Genomic DNA, 23054 nt, shown 5'->3' with positions numbered 1-23054 from the left:
TCATCCTTGTGCTCTGAATGAGAGTGTGTTTCCTGTTGTCGTTATGGCAAACCTGATGTGAGAACCTCCAGTGGGGAAGTTGGGGCAGAGCGTCAAAATGGCAGGTCAGCACTACAAATCCAGGGAGACGTCGCCGCAAGGGCGTGAAGTGAAGGCGACTCTCATAACTCGGCAAGAGATACCTCAGCTTGTTCCAGCGTAAGTTCGTGGGATACGACTTGTCACGGCGATTCAAGCACTCGCTCTTCGCGAGTGGCTGTCGCAAGTTTTTATATGTCACAGCATGCGGCATTTCTAGTCGCCAAGGACCTCAGTCAACAATGGTGCAAGAACCGTCAGCAATGGCGCGATGAAGGGGTCTCGAGAGTGCCGAACGAAGAGGAAGACCTGTTACCGCAATGACGTCCACCCCCGCTCGATACCCCGTGTGAGGAGTCTTCCAAGAGGTATGGCTCCCTGTAAAGCTTGAAGTAAGCATCTCGGATTAGATTAGTCAATACGCTATCCAATGACTTCATTTCTTGCTATGTCAGAGCCAATCAGCCTGGTCTCCCGCATGTGGCTAATTGCTCCCAGAGCACTCTCTGACCCTTTGCAGAGTGGCACTATCTACGGTGCTGACAACAGTGATTCAAGTGTGTAAATCCCGATTATTATGATGGAGCTGCCCCCAAAAAAAGGCCATTGTGCGTATCAAACTGGGAACTCTGGTGTTGCGAGGCCGTCGATTATGATAACTCCATGTGATATGACTCTTGGTACATACATCCAAATGCTCCCTCTCATCACCCTCACGATCCGCCCCAACAATAAGCCTGTGTCTCGGCGCCAAAATCTCTCAATTTCTCGTCTTCCGAAAAATCCAAACGGTCGTCTCTTCTCACTGCCCAGGCCCGTCGACTTGCATTCCTGCCTGCAGTCATCTATTTCCAACCACTGATCTTCATGGTTCCATTCTCCACCAAATTCTTATGCATATCGAAAGAGTTGAAGAGCAAGTGCGGCTCGTGACCCATACCTTTCTTCAAGCACTCGTATTCGGCCTTGTCGAAGTAATCCTGGAGAATGGGTCGGTAGTCGGGATGGGCGCACTGCTTGATAATCTCGCGGGCTCTTTCGCGAGGACACATTCCTCGCACGTCTGCAAGGCCCTATTATTTGTCCTTGTGTCAGTTTTTGCGCAGACCTGACACCGCACCGTATCGCTACCGTAATCTAGGGAGAGGGAGATGACTCACGATTTCAGTCACGATAACGTCCAGATCGTGCTCTGTCTGGTCGACGTGTGTGCACATTGGCACGATGCAACTCACGCCGGTAGGATCGGTTTTCGAAGGTCGCGTGCTGGGCGTATGCATGATGGAGTATTTGGATGAACGGAGGAAGTCTGCGGATCCGCCCAGGCCGTTAAGCATGCGCGAGCCCAACACACACGTACTGTTGGCGTGAGCGTAGATGTCGACTTCGACGGGCGTGTTCATGCCGATCACGCCGAGCCGGCGGATGATTTCAGGTGAGTTGGACACTTGCTGGGACCGGAGGATGAGTTTGGAGTGATAATTCTCCCACTGTTCCAATACAATTCGCCAGGTTCTTCTCATCAGCACTCTGGGGCATCATCAAAAAGGGGAGGGGGGGGGAGGCGGGCCTCAAACACGTGTGTGAGAGTAACAAGAGACTTACACCATCGTAAAAGCGTTGGAATCCCCCGGGAGAGAAGCGGATAGAGGTCGCGGTGGCGAAGTCCAAGTTCCCGCTGTCGAAGAGGTCGAGGAAGGAATCCTGCAACACTTCAGTCCAGACTTTCAGGTTCTTGAAGTTGGCTCCTCCTTTCTAAGGAATGGGTCAGCAGCAAATCCGGATCCGACGAAGCTCTTTCTTTCATCTGTAAACGGGTGAGTCAAAAATGTGTGCTTACAGCCAGACCGCCGATAACAGCGTTTGCAATGTTGCCAATCCCAGACTGCAGAGGCAGCAGATTCACCGGCAATCGCCCGTGTTTGACCTCGTGTTCCAAGAACTCGATCAAGTTGCGGGCGATGGCCTGCGAGGTCTCATCTTCGGGCGCATTTTCGGTCGTTTGGTCCGGGTAGTCAGACTCGACGAGGGCGACCACGCGCTCTGGGTCGATGGGGATATGCGGCGTGCCAATACGGTCCTCTGGTGCCATGATCAGGTATGGCTATGGCGAGCCCTCGTCAGCTGGGGAGATTTTGGTGCAAAAGGGTTTTTTTTTAGAGCTTGCCTTTCTCCGTGGTGGGAGGTCTGTCATTGTAATGTCGTGTAAACCTTCGAAGCTGGGTACAGCAGTGTTGAGTTCGATGATGATCTGATGAGGAGCAAACAGGTCAGCCAGCCATTCAGGTTGCACGAATCTACTGGCGCTCTCTCCTTCGTACCTTGTCCGCCATCTGAATGATCTCAGGAGACGCGCCTACACTGGCGCCCGGAATAATGCCCCCGTCCTCGGTGATGGCGGAGGCCTCGATGATGGCGACATCCAGCCGATTGTTGGACTTGTGCTTGGTGTAGAAGCCGTACATCAGGTCGACGGGGAACATGCTGAGATGCTTGTCGAAGAACTTGATGTTGCCGTTGTTGATGCCCTTTGCGATCTCCTTGCCGACCTGGTGCGGCGCGCGGCGCTCGATCATGTTGAGTCGGGCCCATCGGTTCTCGGTCTCTGCGCCGGACGAGGCGCCCACGAAGAGGTTGTACTTCAGCTTGCCCTGCAGGCCGTTTTGCTCGACATAGTCGGCGAGAGCGGTTGGTACCTTTCTGTTTCAACCCGCCCCAATTAAACATCTGTAAGCGCGAGGCTACGAACTCGGTGGAGACGAATATGAGGAGATGGCCTGATAGACGGGGCGGAATGAAAAATACGTACTTGGGATATCCCACGCCAGTAAAGCCCGACCAGCCGATGTATGAGTTGTGAGGGAACAAGTCGATGAGGTCTTCAGCCTTGGCCAATTTCTGCCCGCCCGTTGTCCGTTAGCCACATGTTCATTTCATTTGATTCCAGATCCAAAGCAGAGAAAAAAAGCTCGAAGCCACCCAGGGATCAGGCCAAGATGAGCAATGGCAAAGAGCTTCAAACAGAAGAAAGAAAGAAAAAGCTCTTTGAAAGCTCCGGCCCCAAGGAGGCCGCTAAGCAGTTATCACTGCGTTACGCACATTCAGGTAGCTCGCCCTTCTGCATCTACTCTTCAAGAGCGCCGAGGCGGCCATTGTGGAGAGCAAGGAGGACCGGGGGGGAGGGAGGGAGGGAGGGAGGGAGGAAGAGGGGGCCTTGTAAAGAAAACGAATACAAGTAAGAAACGAAAAGAGGGAAAAATAAATGAATGGACAACGAGGTGATAGGAGAACGAGATGAGCGATGAGATAGACGAGGGACGAAAAGGGAGCTTTCAGCAACCCCTCAAGATGTACAATAGGTTGTCCCCTTCTTCTCGTCAACTGTCTTCGCCGTGGGATTGTCGGCTTCTGTCTCGTTCGTTTAATCAATGGCAAAAAAAACAAAAACAAAAACACAACGATCTCGTGAGGTCGAAAAAGGTCGTTTCTGGCTGGAGCTTCAATGTGTCGGGAGGAAGCCCAGAACCAAGCCGTTGTTTCGTCATTGGGTCTGATGTGCTCCCAAGCTCCCCGCTGGGGGCCACCGTCGGGCTCGCTCGGATATGAGGGATAAGGGCGGGATTGCTCTGTTTGGACATGGTGCAGGTTGGCGAGCTAGCGAGGCTAAGTCCCAAGTCCCTCGTAAGTTAGGCGGGCTTCATCGTACAAGAGGACATCGTCAGCAGCTTCTTTCGGCGTCTTTACAGAGGAAATTGGGGGGGAATATCTTCTAATAATGGCGCATTACACCATGTCCCGCTGTAGAAATACAAGCACCACTTACTGCAACATGGCACCACATGATCTCAGCTCGAATATCATCCTCCGAACCATCTCCGCGTTTGTTCTCGATCCCATTTCAACTGGCTGCTCAACTTGCTCCCGCTGGCGCCTCCCCCCCCCCCCCACCGCTTTTACCAGATTGCCTCATAGATCCCGAACCCTCTTTCCAACAATTTCAGAATCCCAAAAGAATAAAGAAAAAGAAAAAGAACCCCATTCTTTCCTTTGATCCGTCAGTCAGTGGTTGAGCCAAATTCGCCTGCTGCTGCTCAACAGACACTCAATCCTTGGGACCCCAATACGGACTAGGTAACTCTGCAGCTGTGAATCCGGGTATCTGAGACCTTCCCGAAGTAGGTGCCCTCGTTGACTTGGCCTCATTTGAAGAATAAAGGCTCGGGTAGGTGCTCATATGTGATGTCCTCCCACGGGTCATCTGGGTCAGCCTCCGCCACAGGTCCCATACATGCCCGGTCGAACACTTTCTCACCCACATTGATGCCCCCAGGAACTACTCGAATCAGCCTGACTTGGGGGCGATCGGACGAAGACTTCATTCTCTTTTCCAAGTCCATGAAGTACGCGCAACATCCTTCGTGGGAGAGCGCGACCAGGTTCTCGGGCAGGTCCTTCTCGGGCCTCGACCCGGCGAATATTTGCACCGAGTTTTGCAGCCGCACGGCATCAGGGGCGTTCCACACGTTGCCGTACACGAGCTTGAAATGCATCGTCCAGTGCAACCCGCGAGCCTCCATTCTCCTCGACACCTGACTCTGATAGAAACTGTAGACGCCTGATCTGGTGGGAAACAGTCGAGCCGACACCGCCATCCGGGCAAGGACCAGACCGAGCGAGATGACCATCTCGACCAAGGCCGCTAGACAGTATCCGTGGGCCGGGGGAATTCCTTCCTTGTCCTTTTCCACCTCGTCCTTGGACGTGCAAATGCCGCAGTGGCACGCTCTCCTGATCTTGGTCAAGTTCTCCACATAAGAGGCTGAGGCGTCCTCACGAGACAGTTTCAATGAGCGTTCCATGCGACCTTGGAATCTGCGCAGTTCTGGCAGCCAGTTTGTGATTGTTTCAATGAGGCCGGCACCGTACGAGGCGGTGTTGCTCTGGTTTTGGACCGACACCAATTGATCGTGCTCCTCGTGTCCTTTGCCATGCGCCAGACCCTCGAACATGCGCGCTGCACTGCCGATCATTGTCCCGAAGGCCTTGGATTCGTCATGGTCGAGATGGTGGAAACTCTTGCCAAACACCCGAGGAAGCAATGATTGCCACGCAACCCGACCCCCGAACCTCGTGGTGTGGAGAGTCGCTGAGTAAGTCCGGTCGATCAGGGACGAGTCTTGGACAGCTGGTTCGGTTGGCTTCCATGGTTCGAACGACGCGTTGATGCCTGCTTCCGGCACAAACACCAGAGTAACCTGGGGCTGTTGATCGGGGTGAGTGACGCGGAGTTCTTTTCCATCCTTCTGATAGACGACTATCCGCAGGTCGCACAACCATTCTGCGATTGCTGCGAACCACGATATGATGGCACTGCCCACGAGCGCAACATGCTTCTCTTCTCCCTTTGTGACGCGCATCAACGCCCGCAGCGCTTCGGCGATCATGCTCGGCGGGAAGACGTCATCAATGCTCTTGACGCGCGCCACTGGGTAGACGGTGGCATAAGGGTCGATTTGAAGATAGTCCTCGACCAGCAATCCAAAGTCCGACGTAGCGAATATGCCGTTACAACCGTGCAGAGTAGCTGTCCATTGATTGAAATGCGGTGTCACATCCTCAGGGCCGGCCGCCGCATTTGCCAGTGCCATGAGGACTCTGGCACCGTAAGGTTCGTGAAAGCTCTCCCCCAACGCAATCATCATGGCAAGATGCTCGTAGGAGCCCTCGTGCACGGCCTGGTCGCGAATGACGTTGGACAGACCCCAGCCGAAGGACAGTTTCTCACCCGGGGCCACTGACACATAGACGGGAAGATTGCTGAGCGCGTTGTTAATGTTTCTCTGACCCTGAATGGATATATTCAGGTCTCGGAAGAGCCTGTAGGCAACGTAGCGCGTGTAGGGGTCTACTCGAGATCCTGAGAATTTGCGGAGGGTGGCCGAAGGGATCGACATAGCCTCAGGCACATCTTTGTCGATGATAGGCATCCTGGAACGGGGCGTTCTTGTCCTTGAGAGACTGCTTGAGGAGTTGAATCCTGCAATCTCATGGTCCTCGCGAGCGGGAAGACAGAGTTCTAGAGATATAGATAAACGACGGTCATGCGAGGGGCCATGCAGGAGATGCGGTGCCCACAAGTCTTGTCTTGGGCTCTCGGTCCCCTCCCCCCATCCCGCCCAGATCGTGTGATACTACTAAGATCCAGCCCAGATGAGGATACAGCTCAGTGACTCAGCAACCCAAAGTCTCGTCCCAGATGCAGCCCTATTGGCCCCTTAGCCTGTCGCAGACCCAAAGTGCGGGGTTTGGGCTGGTCTGCCTGGTAAAGCTGCGGTCTTTGCACCGGACAAGACGAGATTCCGTTAAAGAGAGCTGGAACGTCACTGAGCTCAATGGACTCAAATCCTCTTTCATGATGCCGTCCAACAAAGGCTGCTTCAAGACGAAAGTCAGATATCGACTGCCTTACCGTTTGCCTAATCGTCGCGTAGATGGTTCGAAGATACAGCGCAGCTCCGTTGCTTCTTCTAGAGGAACTAATTGCTTGGACGGGACCACTACCTCAAAAATCGACGCTTTTGATCAGTCCTCAATCGTGCACCATTCCTCACCAGCTCGGCTGAAACTCAATCGCTTCATACCTCTTACACAACCCCTCAAATGACAGGCAAGACAGGACAGGTGACGCAAGGCTGGAATAGAGAGGGGTTACTGGGGCAGGTCCTCATGCCTCGCTTGCGGATTCCAGGAATGCCAGAATCCTTTCATATGGGTAGGTGCTTGGCCCTTCTTCTGAGCCCTCGAGGCAGATTTTACCTCGTAACAGCTCAAAGACCACACAGGGTTGCGCCCAGATCAAGACGTCGGACAGGGTGCAAGTTTGGCCACCAGTCGACTTAATCGAGGGATTCGCTAGTCATCCAATCAGGGTTGAAATACTCTCCTGTCCTTGGTGGATCATGTACCACATTCCAGAGACCGCCCGGCCACTTGGGGACGCGATTGTGCGACCAGAGTTGGCATACCTATTCCTGGCTCCAAAAGATGGCGGTATTTGTATCAAACCGGCCGAAACAACGCATAGGCAAGCCTCACACATCGCGCAGGGTCAAGGACAAAATTGATGCATCGACTAACAAACCTATCAGGAAAGACTGAATTGCTTCAATGGGGCTTCATGCGATGAGGGTAAGATATAATTGTGCGATCTGATATGTCGATGTCCTTGTCCTGGGGGAAAGCAGCAGTGCAGAAACGAGTTGATCAAATAGAGCCAATGAAACGCTATGTACTATTAAAGAAGTCGAGATCTTGTAAATTTCAAACTGTTGCGCGAGTGGACTCCTTGCTGCAACTGGGATTCACTTTGCGACCAGAGTGTCAACTTAGAAGGACCAGTTTGCTCGAGACATTTCAACCCCAGTGAGGATCGGTAAGCATTTTCAGGCAGCCTCTCCCTCTTGATTGCGAGTCGTACTTTTCTGTTCCACAATCTCTGCCGTCACACGGACAGATTGGCATTGATAGTGTCTCCATTTCCGCATCGGTAAATTGAGGGCGTACATTTCGTCAACTTCGACCACCGTGCGAGCTGCGGTTTCTGGAATGTAATAATATGCCCAGACGACCGTGATCAACACGCAGGCGGCGAAGATGAAGGCAGCCTTCGCTCCAAGATTTGCGGCGTCGGCTGACGTGAGCTGAGGAACGGCGAATGTCGTGATCACGGCCGTCACGTAGGACCAGAACATCGACCATGCCACCGTGGGCTCTCGGAGGGCTGGCGTCGCGATCTCTGTAGGGAGGACAAATGCCCTGGAAACGCATATATATTAGCATAAAGGCCGGAAGAGATAGTGACCTTGGAACGGGTAATCTTACAAGGATTGGAAGGAAACGGCATTGGCAAAGGCAAAAATGATGAACACCGAAGCAAGGCCCAATCTCTGGCCGTTCGTCTTCAGCCCGGCTGCTGCGAGACTTCCAGCGGCTAGGTCGAGGGCGAAAAGGATCGAGAAGCCGACGAGCGCCACGGGTCTCCGCCCAGCTTTGTCCACTAGTGTAGGTCCGATGATAGTCCCCAGGAATTGCAGGCAGGTGATGATGATGGTCATCTGGAAAGGGTTTCCAACACCACTCTGCACAAGGATGACTGTCGAATAAGTCCCGATCAAGATTTGTCCACCCACTTGGCTCGAGCTCAGCAAGGCTCCTGCGGTCAGAGTGCGTTTGAGGTTTGCTCGATTCAAGATGTCCCAGAATCTGGTTTCCTTTCGCATTTCGGCTTCTTCGACGATGGATACTCGGTATATGGATATCTCTGCCTCGACAATATCTGATTTCTTGTTGCGGATGGCCATAAGGACACGCCGTGCGGCGTCAAATTTGCCATGCTGGACATACCAGAGTGGTGATTCAGGGCACAGCATCGTCAGAGAGCCAAAGGCAACGGGACAGGCAGCTTGGACGGCCAGAGGAATTTTGTACTGTCGCTCGTCGTTGATTTTCTCAGTTGCCCAGACAATAGTCGTAGCAAGGATTGCTATGGCGCCTACTCCAGCTATGCAGAACCCAACCGCTCTGCCACGCACATGGGCAGGGACAAGTTCAGCAAGATAAAGAGGAGCGGTAGTCGTCAAGATACTGATTCCCACGTCTAAAAGGCCAATGAGACCGTTACCGGGGACAGGGAAATGGATTGACACTCACAATTCCAAAACCTGCCTGCCGTAAGACCGCCAATATTGGGCGCAAATAGCTGAAGAAACGAGCCGGGAGTGCAAAGCAAGAAGTAAGCTGCAATGAATGTCTTTTTCCGGCCGAAATACTTCATCATGGGTGATGCCACAAAGGTTCCCATGGCCGCGCCCACGAGCGGAACTGTGACAAGCACATCGAGATTTCGGGCCTTGAGTTAACACAACCGCGTTAGCCCTGCGCAATATCTTTAAGAACGCCTGCAGATCGCGACTCACTGTGAAAGCCACTCCAGGACCTTGATATCTCTGTATGAATAGAGGCAACGACAAAAGCGGAGCGACGAAGTTGTTGTCGTAACCATAAAGGCCCATGGAAAGGCCGACGATTATCACTGGGCATGCCATGTTAGTTGGGATCTCTGAGCAAATGAGCCCGAGTACGAGGAAGCGAGACTCACTATAAACGACAAGTCGCCAATTCCACCAACCCGTAGGATGATGGAGATGGCGATCAATTGTAGCGGCATCCTGGGTGACTTCGGAAACATGCTCATGATGCATGGTTGCATCGTTTTTGGTCGCGAACAAAGCCATTGCTTTGAGAACAAGAGAAATTAGTGGCGCAGGATATGGAAAGAATTGTTCCGAGGGTTCAGATGGAACCGTGTCTGTTATATAGAGTGATGTCCACTGGCTCTCCCCCAGGGGTAGCCGAGGTCTCGTAGGTGCACCATGACTATCCAACCCATCCCCATGGGGAATTTCATGGTGGGATGGGTCAAGGGACAATCCTAATGGAGTGGACGTACTGTACCAATGTCCAATGGATCATGGTCGAAAAGAGACGTAGAAATCAGTGTTCAGCCTTGCAAAATTCGAAGAGCTGACAAATGGCGACAGTCACTAAGCCGCTTGGAGAATTTCTCCAGACTGGGAATTCCCCAAATGGACCAAATGCATCCTCCCTCCTGACCCAGCGAGGATCAGCACCCGGGACTGGGCGGCGGGATGATGGGAATGAAAAGAACAGACTATTTCCCGCTGGGCCGGTTTGTTCCCAAGAGCGAATCGAAACATGGCTGCAGTTTCAGTCACCGGGACAGCTGGTATCCAGGAGCCCTGTACTCTCCACGAGCAGGATGTCTCAGCGTCACCAGACCTGCAGCTTCTCTGCAGGGCGCTGGGAATGAGCCCTGACCCCGTGAACAAACTTCAAATCCCAGACTTTAATTTCTTACAGGTGTGACAGCGTCATAACCAGTGACAGAGAAGAAGACAGGAGGCAATACTGACTGGGGGTATAGGAAATGGCAAAGTTGCCCGTTGACTTGACCGCAATACCCGGGGGGACCGACGTCCAGGCCATGCGCCATTGGATCGACAACGTTTTCTTGCAAGGACCTCTGGCCGAATATAGAGCCAGGTGTGACATCCAACGTCGACGACCGGGAACCAGGATCGATGTAAAGGAAGTATCCGTGCAATGCTCAGATGGGAGCCAAGACACATTCAACATACGTGTCTATGATCCCCAGATTGAAGAGACGATATCAAAGCGGCAGTTGAGACCTGCAATACTCATGTTCCACGGTGGCGGCTGGATACATGGGAATTCTCGTGGTGACGAAAGTCAGTAGTGACCATGTGCCAGCGGTGGCAGCTGTGCCCGAAACTGACGGTAACAACAGTCGCATCGACAATATTTGCGGCCGATCTGGGTGCCGTCGTTCTGGGCGTCGACTATAGGCTTGCCCCCGAGCATCCATTTCCAGCCCCTCTAGAGGATTGCAGCGAGGCCATTGCGTGGGTATTTACTTCTCCTACCTGAAACCCAACGTTAGTCGAAGGCTAATGAAGCTTCTTGGAGACAATCCGCAATGCAGAAACATATCAAATAGATACCTCCCGCATAGCACTATGGGGTGCTTCCGCAGGGGGGAATCTTGCGGCTGCGGCTAGCATTAAACATTCCCGGGAGCGTTCAGTGACCGGATATCCCAGTCTCCGGTTGGTGAATCTTGTGGTACCTGTTACTGCACACCCAAAAGCACAAGCTGCGTTCAACGAACGACGGCTTTGTAAAAGGAGCAACATCGAGGAAACAGTTGCAGATGTGCCGCCGGCTCCAGAGCAAGTGGTCAAGGAATTCGAAACATTATATGGTATGTCACACACGTACCGTAGACTGGGTCAACGAGACAACCGACTGACCGTCCCGTTCTAAGAGCTCTATGTCGGCAATTCGACCGATATATACGATCATCTTGCATCTCCTCTGATGGCCCAAGACATTTCACAACATCCCCAAACTCACATAACAGTTGCTGCCTGCGACTATTTGATGCCCCAAGGTCTGGCGTATGCACAGCTTCTTCGCTCATTTGGCACACATGTCACGGAAGAGATTCTTGCTGGTGTCCCCCATGGCTTCACTTTTCCACTAAACGCAGCTGTGACAAAGAGGTGGCTTGAGAACCAGAGAGACATCTTCATGGCAGCATTTAGCAGTGCAGACGCTTGATTCGCCGGAGAATAGGCAGCGATTCTCCGATCAATTGGTTCGTTCAGGAGATGTCAATAAATCTGTTGATCAGGTCTGGCGAATTGCAGTCGTCATTCTCTCTCACATCATCCTGCATTGAAGGCTTCCAGGAATCGCTGTGGGATTCAAAGATGCCAATATTCAAACGCTCAACTTGCATCGCCGTCCGTGCCTGGGTGGTCGAGCTCTGATCTTCGTAGCGCTGCAGTGAACTCATTGGTAAAGGTACTGTTGATATCAAAGGCATGACCACCTCAGCCAGCCGAGGTGCAAAAATCTTCTCATGATCCTCCTTGATGACAGCGCCCGCGAGACCTCCTAGGATGTATTGACACCTACCTCCTCCTGCTAAAAAGTAGATGTTCTGTGCAAGGCCAGATAGTTTCCCCAGGCCCACGATTCGTAGTTCGCCTTCTCCCAATAAGCAAATCCAGGACATGGCTGCAAGACCTAGCAATTCAACTGATTGCTGTAACCTCGGCGAGATCCCATGCCCATGTCTAAGATCGGCGACCAGTTTTGTTGACAGCTGCCATTGCCGCGTAACAACCACATCGGCTGCTTGAATACGGGAGTATCGATGACGTTTAAAAACGGCCCCAAATAGCGTTGCCATATCAGCCTCAGACTCGATATCTATTCCCTCGAATGCTTCTGCATCCTCGGCCATGTGTATCTCAGTGAGGCGCCTCAATAAGTGCATAGCAACTCTGTCGGATTCATCAGTGGGCCCAACAGATTGTGGCCCCGTTGGTGATCCGTCCACAATCCTCAGTGGCCTGCGAGCCCGTCGCCGTCTGCTCTTATTTGCATATATTGCAAAAGTTGCTGCCTCGGTATTAAAGAGAACCTGCTCAATCTGTAGCTTTCTGTGCCGGTCTTCTTCGTCGAGAGGTTCCACTGCCTCTACGAGAGAGAGAGCTTCGTCCAGGTACAAGAACGCGCGGTTGTGCCTTTCGAGGACGTTATAGGCGGTGAACAGAAATAAAGAGACAACCACACTATCGAGTGTGGCTGGATCAGCAAAGTCATAACCCAGACGTGACCTCTCCACTTGGGTAATGAGCTCCGAAAGATGTGCCTTGTCTCCGAGTGCCATGCGGAATTGGCTTGCTGCGTTCACCATCTGAATGGACCAGAGTAGCGTGCTAAATTCGGGGATGGCGCGCCAAGCTGGTTCGATGATCAGACGTGAGGCAAGATTGGTGTATGACAAGACCGGAAACACAACATACATCGCGTCAAAAAACTCAGCGATGGCATTCCAGATTTCGTCGCTTCTAGGAAGGTCGTCACCTTGGAACATCACATCTGCTACCGAGCATAGGTTGTCGTTGAGTAAAATGATATCAGAGTCAGACGGGTGGAATTCAAACGGGAGATTCTCGCGATTGGTTTCAAGTCCTTCATGGTCTGCGTTGACTGGGACATCATGGTTCGAGTGGCTACTCAACTCCGGTTCTGCAAGGATCCGAATTGTCTCGTCGAGAGATAGGCCTGGCTCTTGGGAGGATCGAGAGTCCAAATCAAGCAAACATCCGGAGTGCGGATGAGTGGTCTCGCGACCGTGGCTATGTGGCGAGGGTTAGAGATGCATATCTTATCCGACGGGTGCTCGTCCGACTTGGTGCTTACTCTTTCAGCCGTCGGCCACGTTTTGCAGGCTTGTCGTCGTAAGTGCATTTCAGGCCCGCACGGAAACACTGCCTGCAAGACTCTGGGGGATGGGGCGAAGAACTGGGTACCCGTTTCACATTTCGACACTGAGTGGCTCGATTTAGAGGAGGGTTTCAATGAATGAGAGCCCTCAAGAACTTACCTTGACTTTGAGCCTACGACATGTGTCGCAAGCTCGCCGTGTGACTGGCGTAACAGCAGAGCTTGGGGGCGGGGGGGATTCGCAGCTAGGAAAGACACCGAACATTGAGGTGCTTGAGCAACTTGTGAGGAGAGGTCAAGAGTGTTGAGAGCGATCAAGCAGCCGTGACCCGAGGTTTTCATGTGTAGCGGCGGCATTAAAGCGGCGGCGCGTGTAAAAGGGCTCGGCCCCGGCTGAAGCGGACGGTGGCGGCAGCACCAGCAAGGCTAATGAGCGGCCTTTACCGGAGGCCGGCTTGTGGATTTCCTACAAGGACAAGTAGACACTACCAAGGAATGAACTGCTTGTCTGGTCGCATATTGCAGTAGAAAACACCATGTTAAATCTTTCGCCTGTCCTCTGGCATTTAATTGAAAGATGCTACAGTACTAGACATATATCTCGACTGGGGTGGAAATTGCTGTAGCTCTCCCCATCAAGGCGCCGAATTCTGGGGGCGTTGGGGGCCCATTTTCGCTGGTAAGACTTCTTTGGCGATTCCGGGCCTGGAATTTTGCCGGGGCTTGGTTCCCAATCTAAGACCTGCGTTAGACTATGCCATCTGTGAACTCGTTAAACAAACTCAGGTCCTCAAACTCGGTAGCAAGCTGATCAGCTTGTGCAGCGTTCCAATCTGTGACCGCACGATCCATATCCAAGACGAAACCGGCTCCACTGCCCTGGGGTCTGTTCGTTCTTTGATTGTTGCGAAACTCCTCCTTGATGTAAAGGGCCTCCGAGCTCCTCATGGCTCCGGATTGAACTGCGATGGTAAGGAGCCCCGGGACAATCCATTGGACCATACCGAAGCAGTGACCGAGGATGTTATAGTGATAAAGACAGAGCAGGAAATAGGGGCGCCATTCAGGGTCTCCCCTTTCCTTCACAACGGCGTTGGCGACGTACATCAGGGCGATATGCCACCAGATATCGTAGGAAGATTCGGGGTAGTTACCATAGATGAGAATGATTTGCTTGAGTTGCCTTGTCGAAGCAGCAAAGATTTCCTGTGGCAAAGATGCACCCCGGGAGAGATAGCTGAAGCCGTGCTGGTCTTTATCCGCGATGTGGGGACGAAAAATATCCAGAATCAACCCATGAAACCAGACTCTTTGCGCTGATCAGCACATCCTTGGCCGATCAAGATCTCGGAAAGTGAACTTACTGGAACACAAATACATGACTTGCAGCGCCACTAAGGTATGACATTGTCTCGGGGAGATGGTTGGTTAGGGCGACGATCTTGTGATATTCCGACAGCGTAAACTCCAGGGTCGCATTGGGCTTTCCCTCGACAGGACGATATTTCAGTAATATGCCAGATGCAGTCTTCCAAAATTTACAGAACGATTGGAATGTATCACCAGGTCCAGAGAACTCAATCTTAGACTTCCCTGCATCGTCTCCTGGAGGGGGCTGCGTCTCCCCTGGAATGGGTATCATGGGCGGGTATTTCGTAACCACAGGAGTGGCGTAGAGGGTTTGCACCCTAGGAGTTTTAGAGCCGACGATAATTAGACGGCGTGACCAATGGCACTCACATTGACATGTTAAAACAACCCCATGCAGTATGCGCCATTGCGGACTGGTCCTCCCTTGAGTCGGAGGACCAGTCGCTGGTTGTCAGTGTATCTGACACGCCGAAAAGCCTCATCCTCTTAGCCATTTTGATACCTGCATCCACGCTAGGGAGCCCATCTTTGCCCGACCCATGGCATATATGACCTATCCATAAGAGAGTTAAACCAGCTAGGTTGGAGAGCGAATCGGACAGCTTCCCAGCAGTCAGAAGGCTTTGGGCTTCGCTTTGGAACTCGTAGCTCTTTCTTAGGGCGGACGGATCCTTGGAGTTGTATCCTTGCTGGAGTATTGGTCAGTAATTTGTGTGGCGTGATTGCCGATGACAGTGGCGGCGTGGGCGTGGGAATCGGTTATACTTACAGAGGCATAGGAGAGCAACGAATTCACTAAAAGCGAAGAGCAAAACCCCAAGCTGCAACTCACCAGTGAGTCAATGAACAAGTCAGCGTCGAAAAGGCCTAAAAAAGGATGATCCGTTTCTAGGTATAAGGATATTGCTCCCGCCGCAAACTCATTAGATATGGAAACATTGGTCCAAAATTCAATGCTCAAGCCACCCAGCCTGGGGTCCACGCAGAAACGAGGCGGCGGCTGGGGGCCAATTTGGATATGAACCTTGCTAGGACGATGAGTTTCTTCGTGCTCGACAGCAGCCGGCTGGGGACAAGATTCGATAAAGGGGGCATCCGGATCATTTTTGATGAGAGGCAGCGGGATCTGGTTTTCAGGGAATATTGGTGTCATGTTCATAATAGGAAAATTATCCGTCCTCGTACCCAGCATCGGATACGCAACGGGGTGTCGAACCATTCGTTCGAACTCCAGGTCAGACTGGATTGGGGGTAGATATGCGCGGGCTGTCTTCTGTTCAGACAGAGGGTTCCTAGGGTCTCCCGCGCGTAATAGGCCAACTACTGAAGCAGGATCTGCATGTCTAAGCTTCAGCAAGCTCATCTGGGCCAGATCCATGGGCGAATTTTTCAACAGGTCTAGAAACTCTTCCAGCTGGTCGGACCGCTGTCTCAGGGCATCATTTTCTCTTTTCAGGATGCCGATGTGCGTTTCCGACTTGTCAATACTCGAGTAGACGCAAGCGACGCCGGCGTTGCGGCATGACGAGCATTGGGGGCGCTCGCCATCGCACTAAGCAAGCAGTTGTCAACATGCGCTTGGAGAAGTAGCGGAGAGCACGGGAGATTGATGGGAGGGGCTGACCAGATGGAGCTTGAGTACTTGGGTATTAGGTGCAACTTACAGCCCACCTCCTGAGGCGACAATGGTTGCAGGCAACCTTGGTGTTCGGACGTTTCCTCTTCAACCCTCGACCAGGGGCAGGGGCGGGTTCGGGAGTGATACTGGACGAGGCAAACGAGGCTTGAGCCAAGTTCCGGTAATCTGGAGCAATTTTTGCCATGAATGTGTTGCGTTGTCCCCAATGTCCGTGCAAGTGAGCCACACAGCCTTGTTCCCGTTTGTCGCAGGGTGTGGGCTGACCCAGATTTGCGCGAACAAAGTCAGGTGCGTACCCACTGAAAAACAAAGAATGCGCAGCGATTGCTGATTGTCACACGATGAGGTGAAGCGGGCTGAGCGGGGTAGCATAACAAGTACCAAGTAGAGTTTTTGTCCCGCTGTTGGCGGTTGCTAGCTGGTCCCGAAGCCGCCCTACCCAGGAGCTGTGCGAGGTATATTTCACTAGCTAATCAGGATAGCTGGAAACAAACGCGGCGATGCCCATTGGCTGGAATAGAGAGACATACCCACATCCGGTGCATGCCGAAGCCCATATACGCCAGTGGAAGCGGCTCCGAGGCTGCTGATTGGCCAACAGCCGCTTGGCTTGTCTTGGAAGCATCAACATGGAAATTCCTGCCTGCAAAGCACATGACGGGCTGGTCTAGGCCTTGGACTTGGTTGACCCCGATGTCCACCAGGAGGTACTTGTGGTTGCTCCCAGGGCCTAAGGAAGATTTCGAAGAAACCTTCTCGCGACCACATGCCTCTTTGCATACCTCATCCTGGTCAAGGCGGATCCCGGCGTCTCGACGACAAACATGGCCCAAGATGGAGAGATTTATCAATGTCCCTCCCCCTGTGGCTCGTACATCTGGGCATTGCCTGCACAACCCACAAGAGGAAACAACATGAGTTTTGTGCCTGAACAATAGACATGACTTTTCCGTCTGTTCCAGTCTTTGGACAGTCTGCGCTCAATGAGCAAGCAGTACGTGTGCTCTCCGGTACTCTGTCGGTGCTATCCAATCCCCCGCTGACAGAAAAGTCATAGTCCGTAGAGGACCAGTTCCTCGACTTCCAATTTTCAGAAAATGACAGTGCGCTCCCAGCACACCAGCTCCCTGTCTTTCACAATCCTGTGGTATACCCGTTTCTAGGAGATGCTCCCTTTCTGGACATAGACCAAGACTTGTTTCGAGAACCTGCATTCAACTTGCAGACTGCTGACGGGGCTGCATCACCCATTTATTCCCCATACTCGGCTCAGAATGGGTTCAGCCCTGGCATCGCCTCGCTCGAACCATACCTGTTTTCCCCTAATCAGTTACCTACCGGTACAAATGAGACGGACCCCAAGGACCTAAGGGGTCCGAATCCGCCTTCAAGCCCGTCCAGTTCCGAGCGACCTAAACGGGGTGGCAAGCTAGCAGGACAGTCCCTCTTCGCCTCCGGTGAATTCTCCGCCGTTGGTTCAACCAACCCAGCTAAAAGAGGTCGCAAACCGAAACCCAAGGAATCACCGAGCGATCCCAAAGCGGACATGCTCAAAGCCAAGGCAACCCATTCCGAAATCGAGCGTCGATACCGTGATAATCTGAAGGATAAGATCCTCCAGCTTCATCGAACTCTCCTCGGAATTGGGGCGAACCCTCGGACGTTCCATCACCAAGCCCCATCTAGCTCGTCTACCTCAACCCAAGCTGGGAAAGTCCATAAAGCTGAAATTTTCACCAATGCCATCGACTACATACACCAGTCTGAGCTGGAGATACAGTATATGACCAACGAGATCGAACAGTTGAGGAGCCAACTCTATCAACTCGAGCAAGTGGTGGGATCTAGGGACGAAGTTTTCCGAACCTAGCACTATAGGGAGCTCGTACCTTACAGAACAGTATTCCCAAGGAAGACTCTATTGAAATTTAAAATAGCAAAAGTCTTGAGCAATTAAGCGAGACGTGGGATGGATCGATTCATAAAACGATGAGGGGCGTCAGTCAGAGTTTGATCGCGGGCTATCGGAATGGATCGAGTGGTCTTGTGGCGCTTTCTATCCGGAAGTTCTATCAGAGTCGACCGATGTGGTTTATTTTACCCGTGTTTATCAGTCTGTCTTCATTTTCTCAATCGGGAGCGGCCCGGTGGCGGCGTTTCTAAAGGCTGCAGCTAAGCTGCATGGCAAAGATTTCGAACCAAGGAGGATATAGAGGCTCGGCGCCTTATCCTCCACATCAGACCAGCAATGCCCAAAGTATGGACGATTGCCAGCATCTGAGGAGCAACGATTTCGTAAAACCTGGTCCGTGTCCACGTTGAGTCATTGACGGAAAGCGTCCAGGGCAAAGCAATAGTACCATTGTTTGCGCCCAGGATATGTAGTAATTGGGGCCGGCCAAACTAATTCGAGATAGAAGGAAAGGATCTTCTCGAATCTGAATCGCTATGAATCTGTTTGTCTGCTTTCTTCGATTCGGTTTCCCCTGAGCAACAGGGCGGCAGCACCATGTACCCAGTCGGGATTAGTCGGGATTTTCTTGGCATCAGAGCGGCCTGACGGCGATGTGGCCCGAATCCTCGTTCCATCATTCAGACAACATCCTGGACGTCTTCGAGCTCTAAGAAGTTCTGGATCAATTGTGGTCGCAGTGCAGAAGAAAAAATGACATTCAAAAGATATGTGGGGTGCGCATTGATTCGCTGAATTATGTATTGGCCATGCAGCGTGCCGCAAATCTTCGCATACCATGGACCCGGCACGGTAATCGCCTGCAGCCCCGAGGAAGCAGAAACCAGCCATGAAGAACGCTCAAATGCAGAAAAAGAGGAGAATCATTCAACCGGGGATGGCTCTAATGGCATAGTAGACCTTCAAGCTGCGCGACATGACCACTTGTTTGCGACAATCACCGCCTTTCGATTGGATCTGTGGTCAACCCGACCCTTGGTTGTCCTCGCCTCGCTTTCTCGTTCACCAAAATCACTAGAAACCTATGGCAAGAACCTCGGAGTTGCGTTCAAACCAGATGGAACCACCTTGGTCATTCGCACAGCGGGAAGTTACTTGATGCTATACTCTGTGGAGAGCGATCAGACCGCTCGTGTCCTGCAACAACAGTATGGGTATAGCCAAGCGAAACGTCAAAATGTCATGCGGAGCTTTGGGACAGACGAGACCACCGGGGTACCTGAGGTTTTGCTGCGCTTCCGAAGAGCCATCAAAATCGATGCAGGGATCAACTCGATCAACGCGCTTGACTCGGATATAATTGTGGCCACAACTAAACCGGCTGCTGTGCAATGCATTAGATGGGATCTTCAGAAGGATGGGTCTAATGCGGTGGCCCAATTGCTGAACAGGATGGACTGGATTACCCAAAAATCGAGCATATCAACCATGATTCACGACAGAGCAATGAACCTCTCAGTCTGGCTGTCACAGGACGGCCACGCATATGCCGTACAGCGGATCAAACCTCAACTGACGAGAGCACCGTCCTCTGACGACTCTATCCCTTCCTCAAAGGGATCCACGACTCCATCTACTAGGTTGTTCGACGGCTACTGCTTCCACAAGCCTGAATCATCCTCCAGCGCGACGTTTGCGAGTATCAATGCCCGGTTTTCACTCATTGCCGTCGCCACCTCGAAGGGGGAAATCGTCTGCTACGCTGCCAAGGACTATGCTGGGAATATCCCACTGTCCCACACTTTCAAGGCTTCCACTTCGCCCTCATCCAGAGGCGCTATTACATGTCTCATATGGTCTCCTGATGGCTACTGTCTCTTTGTCGGCTACAAACACGGTTGGTCTACCTGGTCGGTGTTTGGAAAAGAGGGCGCTTCAACATTCCACCAGAACCTCACACACGCAGAATCTAACGCTGAAAAATGGCTTCTCGCCATTCAGCGAGCGACCTGGATTGGCGCTGGTAGTGAAATTCTCCTGACGTCCCCGTCCGAAAATCGAATCTGGAAGTTAGAAATGTCGCGGAGCGCCGCTATGGGCTGTTTCTCCTGTGCAAACCTCGTTCGTGCTCTCCTCCAAACTCCGACTGAGCTCACAGTCTACCGTGGTCATGAACTCCCCGACTTGACTTCTATATCGAATGAGGCGTCCCTTTGGCATCACGCCGAATATCCATCCGTCTATCTACACAATCAATGGCCTATCAAGTCCTGCATCGTATCGCAAGACGGAAGATACATAGCTATTGCTGGCCGCCGGGGTCTGGCCCACTACAGTGTTCAGAGCGGAAGGTGGAAGTCTTTCTCCGATCTGTCGGTGGAGAATTCGTTCGCCGTTCGCGGAGGAATGTGCTGGTTCAACCATGTCCTTGCCGTCGCAACCGAGAATACCGGTGGGTACGACTTGCGGCTGTACTCGCGGGAACTCGAGCTGGGTCGTTTCCCACTGCATCACGAAGCATTCTCCATGCCAATCGTCTTTGTGGGCCCCTCAGGAGAAGACTCGGTATTGGTGTATACCTACGAGAACATACTCTACCATTATATCCTCAACATAACCGACCGAGGTGCGCAACTCGTGCAAGTGGGCCAAATTGCTTTTCATGGCATCGTGCGTGCACCAAGTCGAGTTCGGTCTGTCAGCTGGGTTGTACCCGATTCTCAGCTTCGAAACGGAGATCCGTCTAGGGACGTGGAATTCGCATCCGTTCTTTTCCTTGTCGATGACAAGTTGGTCTTGTTGCAAGCCTCCCGGAACGAAAAGGATGAGCTCAAATACGACATGCGCGTCATTGCTCAGCATGTTGAGTACTACATCCTCATGCGTGATCAGATATACTTTAATTTCAGCACCGGTCCGGATGAGTCGGCGCCACCTACACCGTCGCCTGGATCGGCATTCACCATGCGAAGCCAGCAAAACTACTCACTCCGAGACTCTCTGTGGATATTCAGCGGCGACGAACTTCGTCTGTGGCCTGATGTGCGTGATCTGTTCCATCATGCTGCAGGAGATCTCAACATCTCACCAGTACTATCCATGTCCGTCGACTTCTACCCCTTATCCATTCTTCTCACCAAAGGTGTCGTGCTCGGCATCGAGTCCGAGCTTCTGCAACGTCGAGACGTCAACTTTGCACAATTCCGCTCCAGCATCCGCACTCAGCTCTTCCTTCCCTATATCCTTCGCCACCAACTCTGTGAAGCGAACGACACTGCCGCTGCGTTCGGCCTGGCGAACCAATACCAGAACCTTTCGTATTTTCCTCACGCGCTGGAAATCCTCCTCCACAACGTCCTCGACGATGAAGTTGACCGCAAACCCAGAGTAGGAAAGGACAAAGACGACGACAATGAGGCCCATTGCCCATTGCCAGCTGTTCTCTCATTCCTCCAACTCGTCCTCCCACCAGCAACATACCTGTCGACCGTGGTGCAATGCATCCGCAAAACAGAGCTCTCTTCGTGGCGCACGCTGTTCGCGCACCTCCCGCCGCCTCTGACCCTCTTCGAACAGGCCCTCGAACTCGAGGACCTCAAGACCGCGGGCGGCTACCTCATCGTGCTCCAGGGGTTGGAAGAGGACAACGACGAGTCCGAGTCCTACGACGCCCGCAGGTTCGAAGGCTACGTCACCCGCCTCATGAAGCTCGCGCGCCAAAAGGGCGATTTCGAGCTGTGCGCCGAACTCGCCAGGTTCATGATGGGGATCGATCCGCGAGGGGATGCGTTGAGGAGGGTCGTTGTCGGCGTCGGGTTCAGGGACAAGCCCGCGCTTTTGGACCCAAATCGGACCGTGTCTGGGGTAGTAGAGACGCTCCAGATACCACGCTCGAGGGGTAAGGGTGTGGATGAGAGTTCAGAGGGAAGCACAAGTACGTCGCCGGCGAGATTGAGTCCGGTTGCTGGCGGGGACTATTTCTCGAACTCACCAGGTGGATATTGACAGAGAAACAGAATAGACAGACAGGTGTATTCACAAATGGTCGATTTTTTTCCCTAGCTCCTGTGGGGTGTTCTGCGTGCCGGTCTGTAATCGAGTGCAGAGACCACTGTTCTTTGCATGTATTCAACCCCCTAATAGTCGTACAACACACACATCTCCGCTTGCTCAACCCAACCTTCTGACCTGCGGACTCCTGGTTCCTCCAAACTTCAACCTCGTCCCGTCCGTCACCTTCGCGATCAGAGGCTTAATCATCCTCCCCTCCGTCCCCAGGAGTGCCTTCTGAAAGGCCTCTCTTCCTGGTCCATATCCTCGAAAGATCACCTCAATCCCAGCACCGGGAGAGCCACTGTACGCAGGTTTCTTGATGCTTGATAGGGTGCACCATGGGTTGTTGTTGTGTTTGTTGCTTTTGCTGCCTCCTATTTTCCACTGCTTCTCTGCCATTTTTCGAAACGTGTATGCTGCTAATTGGAAACTGGCGTCGTAGGATGCTTTTTGCGCGTTGCGCAGACCCAGATTGCCGCATGAGAAGGATAAGATCGGATTGCGGTTAGGTTCAGTGAATGTGATATGCGTGTTATGCCGGTGCGCGTAGACATTGATGTGGTACGGTTCGTCTGTGTACGAGCTTCTGAAAGAAGAGGTTGTGGCTTCTGCTTGTGCAGATTGTGCGACATTGCGGAGGTCTCTTTGAAAGATAGAGCGCATTGAACTGTTCGTGGTCTGTGCCGCAGCGTTGCTGCTCGAACCTCCGCGTAGGAGCTCATGGAATTGGCTCAAAGTATCAGTTTCCTTCGTTGGAACTTCCTCATTGACCTTGATCCCTAGGCGTTCAGAGAGTCTGCTGGGCTGGCGCTCTGGGTCCCTCGAGGAGCTCGGGCTTGAATCTGAGATGGTGCGTCGGGATTGTGTGAGGTAGGAGTTTCTGCACGATCTGCACATGTGCGACAGTAGAGGAGCCCTTGGATGCGCCATGGTGCCTTGTCTGTGATGTCGTCGTCGCCGCCGCCAGACTAAAGGAATTGCAGACTCAACATTGTGCAGTTCGTGGTTCCAGAAAGTTGCAATTGGCTCTACAGCGGAATAGGAAGCTTAGCCGAAACCGAATTTCGTTTTCCTCCGCCGTCTTCAAGATGCATCAACTGA

General features: G+C 52.5%; 9 protein-coding genes across 9 annotated transcripts; 3 read left to right on the top strand and 6 right to left on the bottom strand.

Annotated features, from left to right (window-relative positions):
• Positions 1-923: 923 nt before the first annotated feature.
• A1O5_08749 (acetyl-CoA hydrolase) lies at positions 924-3231 on the bottom strand (the record flags this gene model as incomplete). The annotated part of the gene is made up of 8 exons (XM_007749330.1): positions 924-1151; positions 1239-1568; positions 1684-1833; positions 1919-2182; positions 2306-2329; positions 2400-2778; positions 2888-2976; positions 3178-3231. The coding sequence occupies 8 exons, from the start codon at positions 3229-3231 to the stop codon at positions 924-926; spliced, it is 1518 nt and encodes a 505-aa protein (XP_007747520.1).
• A 1046-nt stretch (positions 3232-4277) lies between these two features.
• Positions 4278-6065, bottom strand: A1O5_08748 (uncharacterized protein; the record flags this gene model as incomplete). The annotated part of the gene is made up of 1 exon (XM_007749329.1): positions 4278-6065. The coding sequence occupies one exon, from the start codon at positions 6063-6065 to the stop codon at positions 4278-4280; it is 1788 nt and encodes a 595-aa protein (XP_007747519.1).
• Positions 6066-7520: 1455 nt separating this feature from the next.
• Positions 7521-9371, bottom strand: A1O5_08747 (uncharacterized protein; the record flags this gene model as incomplete). Its single annotated transcript, XM_007749328.1, has 5 exons — positions 7521-7893; positions 7960-8734; positions 8788-8986; positions 9054-9169; positions 9236-9371. 5 exons carry the CDS (start codon positions 9369-9371, stop codon positions 7521-7523), a joined length of 1599 nt encoding a protein of 532 aa, XP_007747518.1.
• A 481-nt stretch (positions 9372-9852) lies between these two features.
• A1O5_08746 (uncharacterized protein) lies at positions 9853-11298 on the top strand (the record flags this gene model as incomplete). The annotated part of the gene is made up of 5 exons (XM_007749327.1): positions 9853-10017; positions 10082-10406; positions 10466-10584; positions 10645-10939; positions 11003-11298. 5 exons carry the CDS (start codon positions 9853-9855, stop codon positions 11296-11298), a joined length of 1200 nt encoding a protein of 399 aa, XP_007747517.1.
• Positions 11299-11341: 43 nt separating this feature from the next.
• On the bottom strand, positions 11342-12625 carry A1O5_08745 (uncharacterized protein; the record flags this gene model as incomplete). The annotated part of the gene is made up of 1 exon (XM_007749326.1): positions 11342-12625. One exon carries the CDS (start codon positions 12623-12625, stop codon positions 11342-11344), a length of 1284 nt encoding a protein of 427 aa, XP_007747516.1.
• A 1100-nt stretch (positions 12626-13725) lies between these two features.
• A1O5_08744 (uncharacterized protein) lies at positions 13726-16172 on the bottom strand (the record flags this gene model as incomplete). Its single annotated transcript, XM_007749325.1, has 5 exons — positions 13726-14287; positions 14343-14666; positions 14719-15038; positions 15182-15901; positions 16014-16172. The coding sequence occupies 5 exons, from the start codon at positions 16170-16172 to the stop codon at positions 13726-13728; spliced, it is 2085 nt and encodes a 694-aa protein (XP_007747515.1).
• Positions 16173-16928: 756 nt separating this feature from the next.
• A1O5_08743 (uncharacterized protein) lies at positions 16929-17858 on the top strand (the record flags this gene model as incomplete). The annotated part of the gene is made up of 2 exons (XM_007749324.1): positions 16929-16982; positions 17046-17858. The coding sequence occupies 2 exons, from the start codon at positions 16929-16931 to the stop codon at positions 17856-17858; spliced, it is 867 nt and encodes a 288-aa protein (XP_007747514.1).
• Positions 17859-18698: 840 nt separating this feature from the next.
• A1O5_08742 (uncharacterized protein) lies at positions 18699-21905 on the top strand (the record flags this gene model as incomplete). Its single annotated transcript, XM_007749323.1, has 1 exon — positions 18699-21905. The coding sequence occupies one exon, from the start codon at positions 18699-18701 to the stop codon at positions 21903-21905; it is 3207 nt and encodes a 1068-aa protein (XP_007747513.1).
• A 165-nt stretch (positions 21906-22070) lies between these two features.
• Positions 22071-22883, bottom strand: A1O5_08741 (uncharacterized protein; the record flags this gene model as incomplete). Its single annotated transcript, XM_007749322.1, has 1 exon — positions 22071-22883. One exon carries the CDS (start codon positions 22881-22883, stop codon positions 22071-22073), a length of 813 nt encoding a protein of 270 aa, XP_007747512.1.
• Between the last annotated feature and the right edge of the window lie 171 nt (positions 22884-23054).

The sequence above is a fragment of the Cladophialophora psammophila genome (genome assembly GCF_000585535.1).
Source record: "Cladophialophora psammophila CBS 110553 chromosome Unknown aczJe-supercont1.14, whole genome shotgun sequence".
In the NCBI taxonomy this organism is placed as follows: domain Eukaryota; kingdom Fungi; phylum Ascomycota; class Eurotiomycetes; order Chaetothyriales; family Herpotrichiellaceae; genus Cladophialophora; species Cladophialophora psammophila.
The sequence above is the reverse complement of the archived record's forward strand: the minus strand, read 5'-3'. Positions and strand labels throughout refer to the sequence as shown.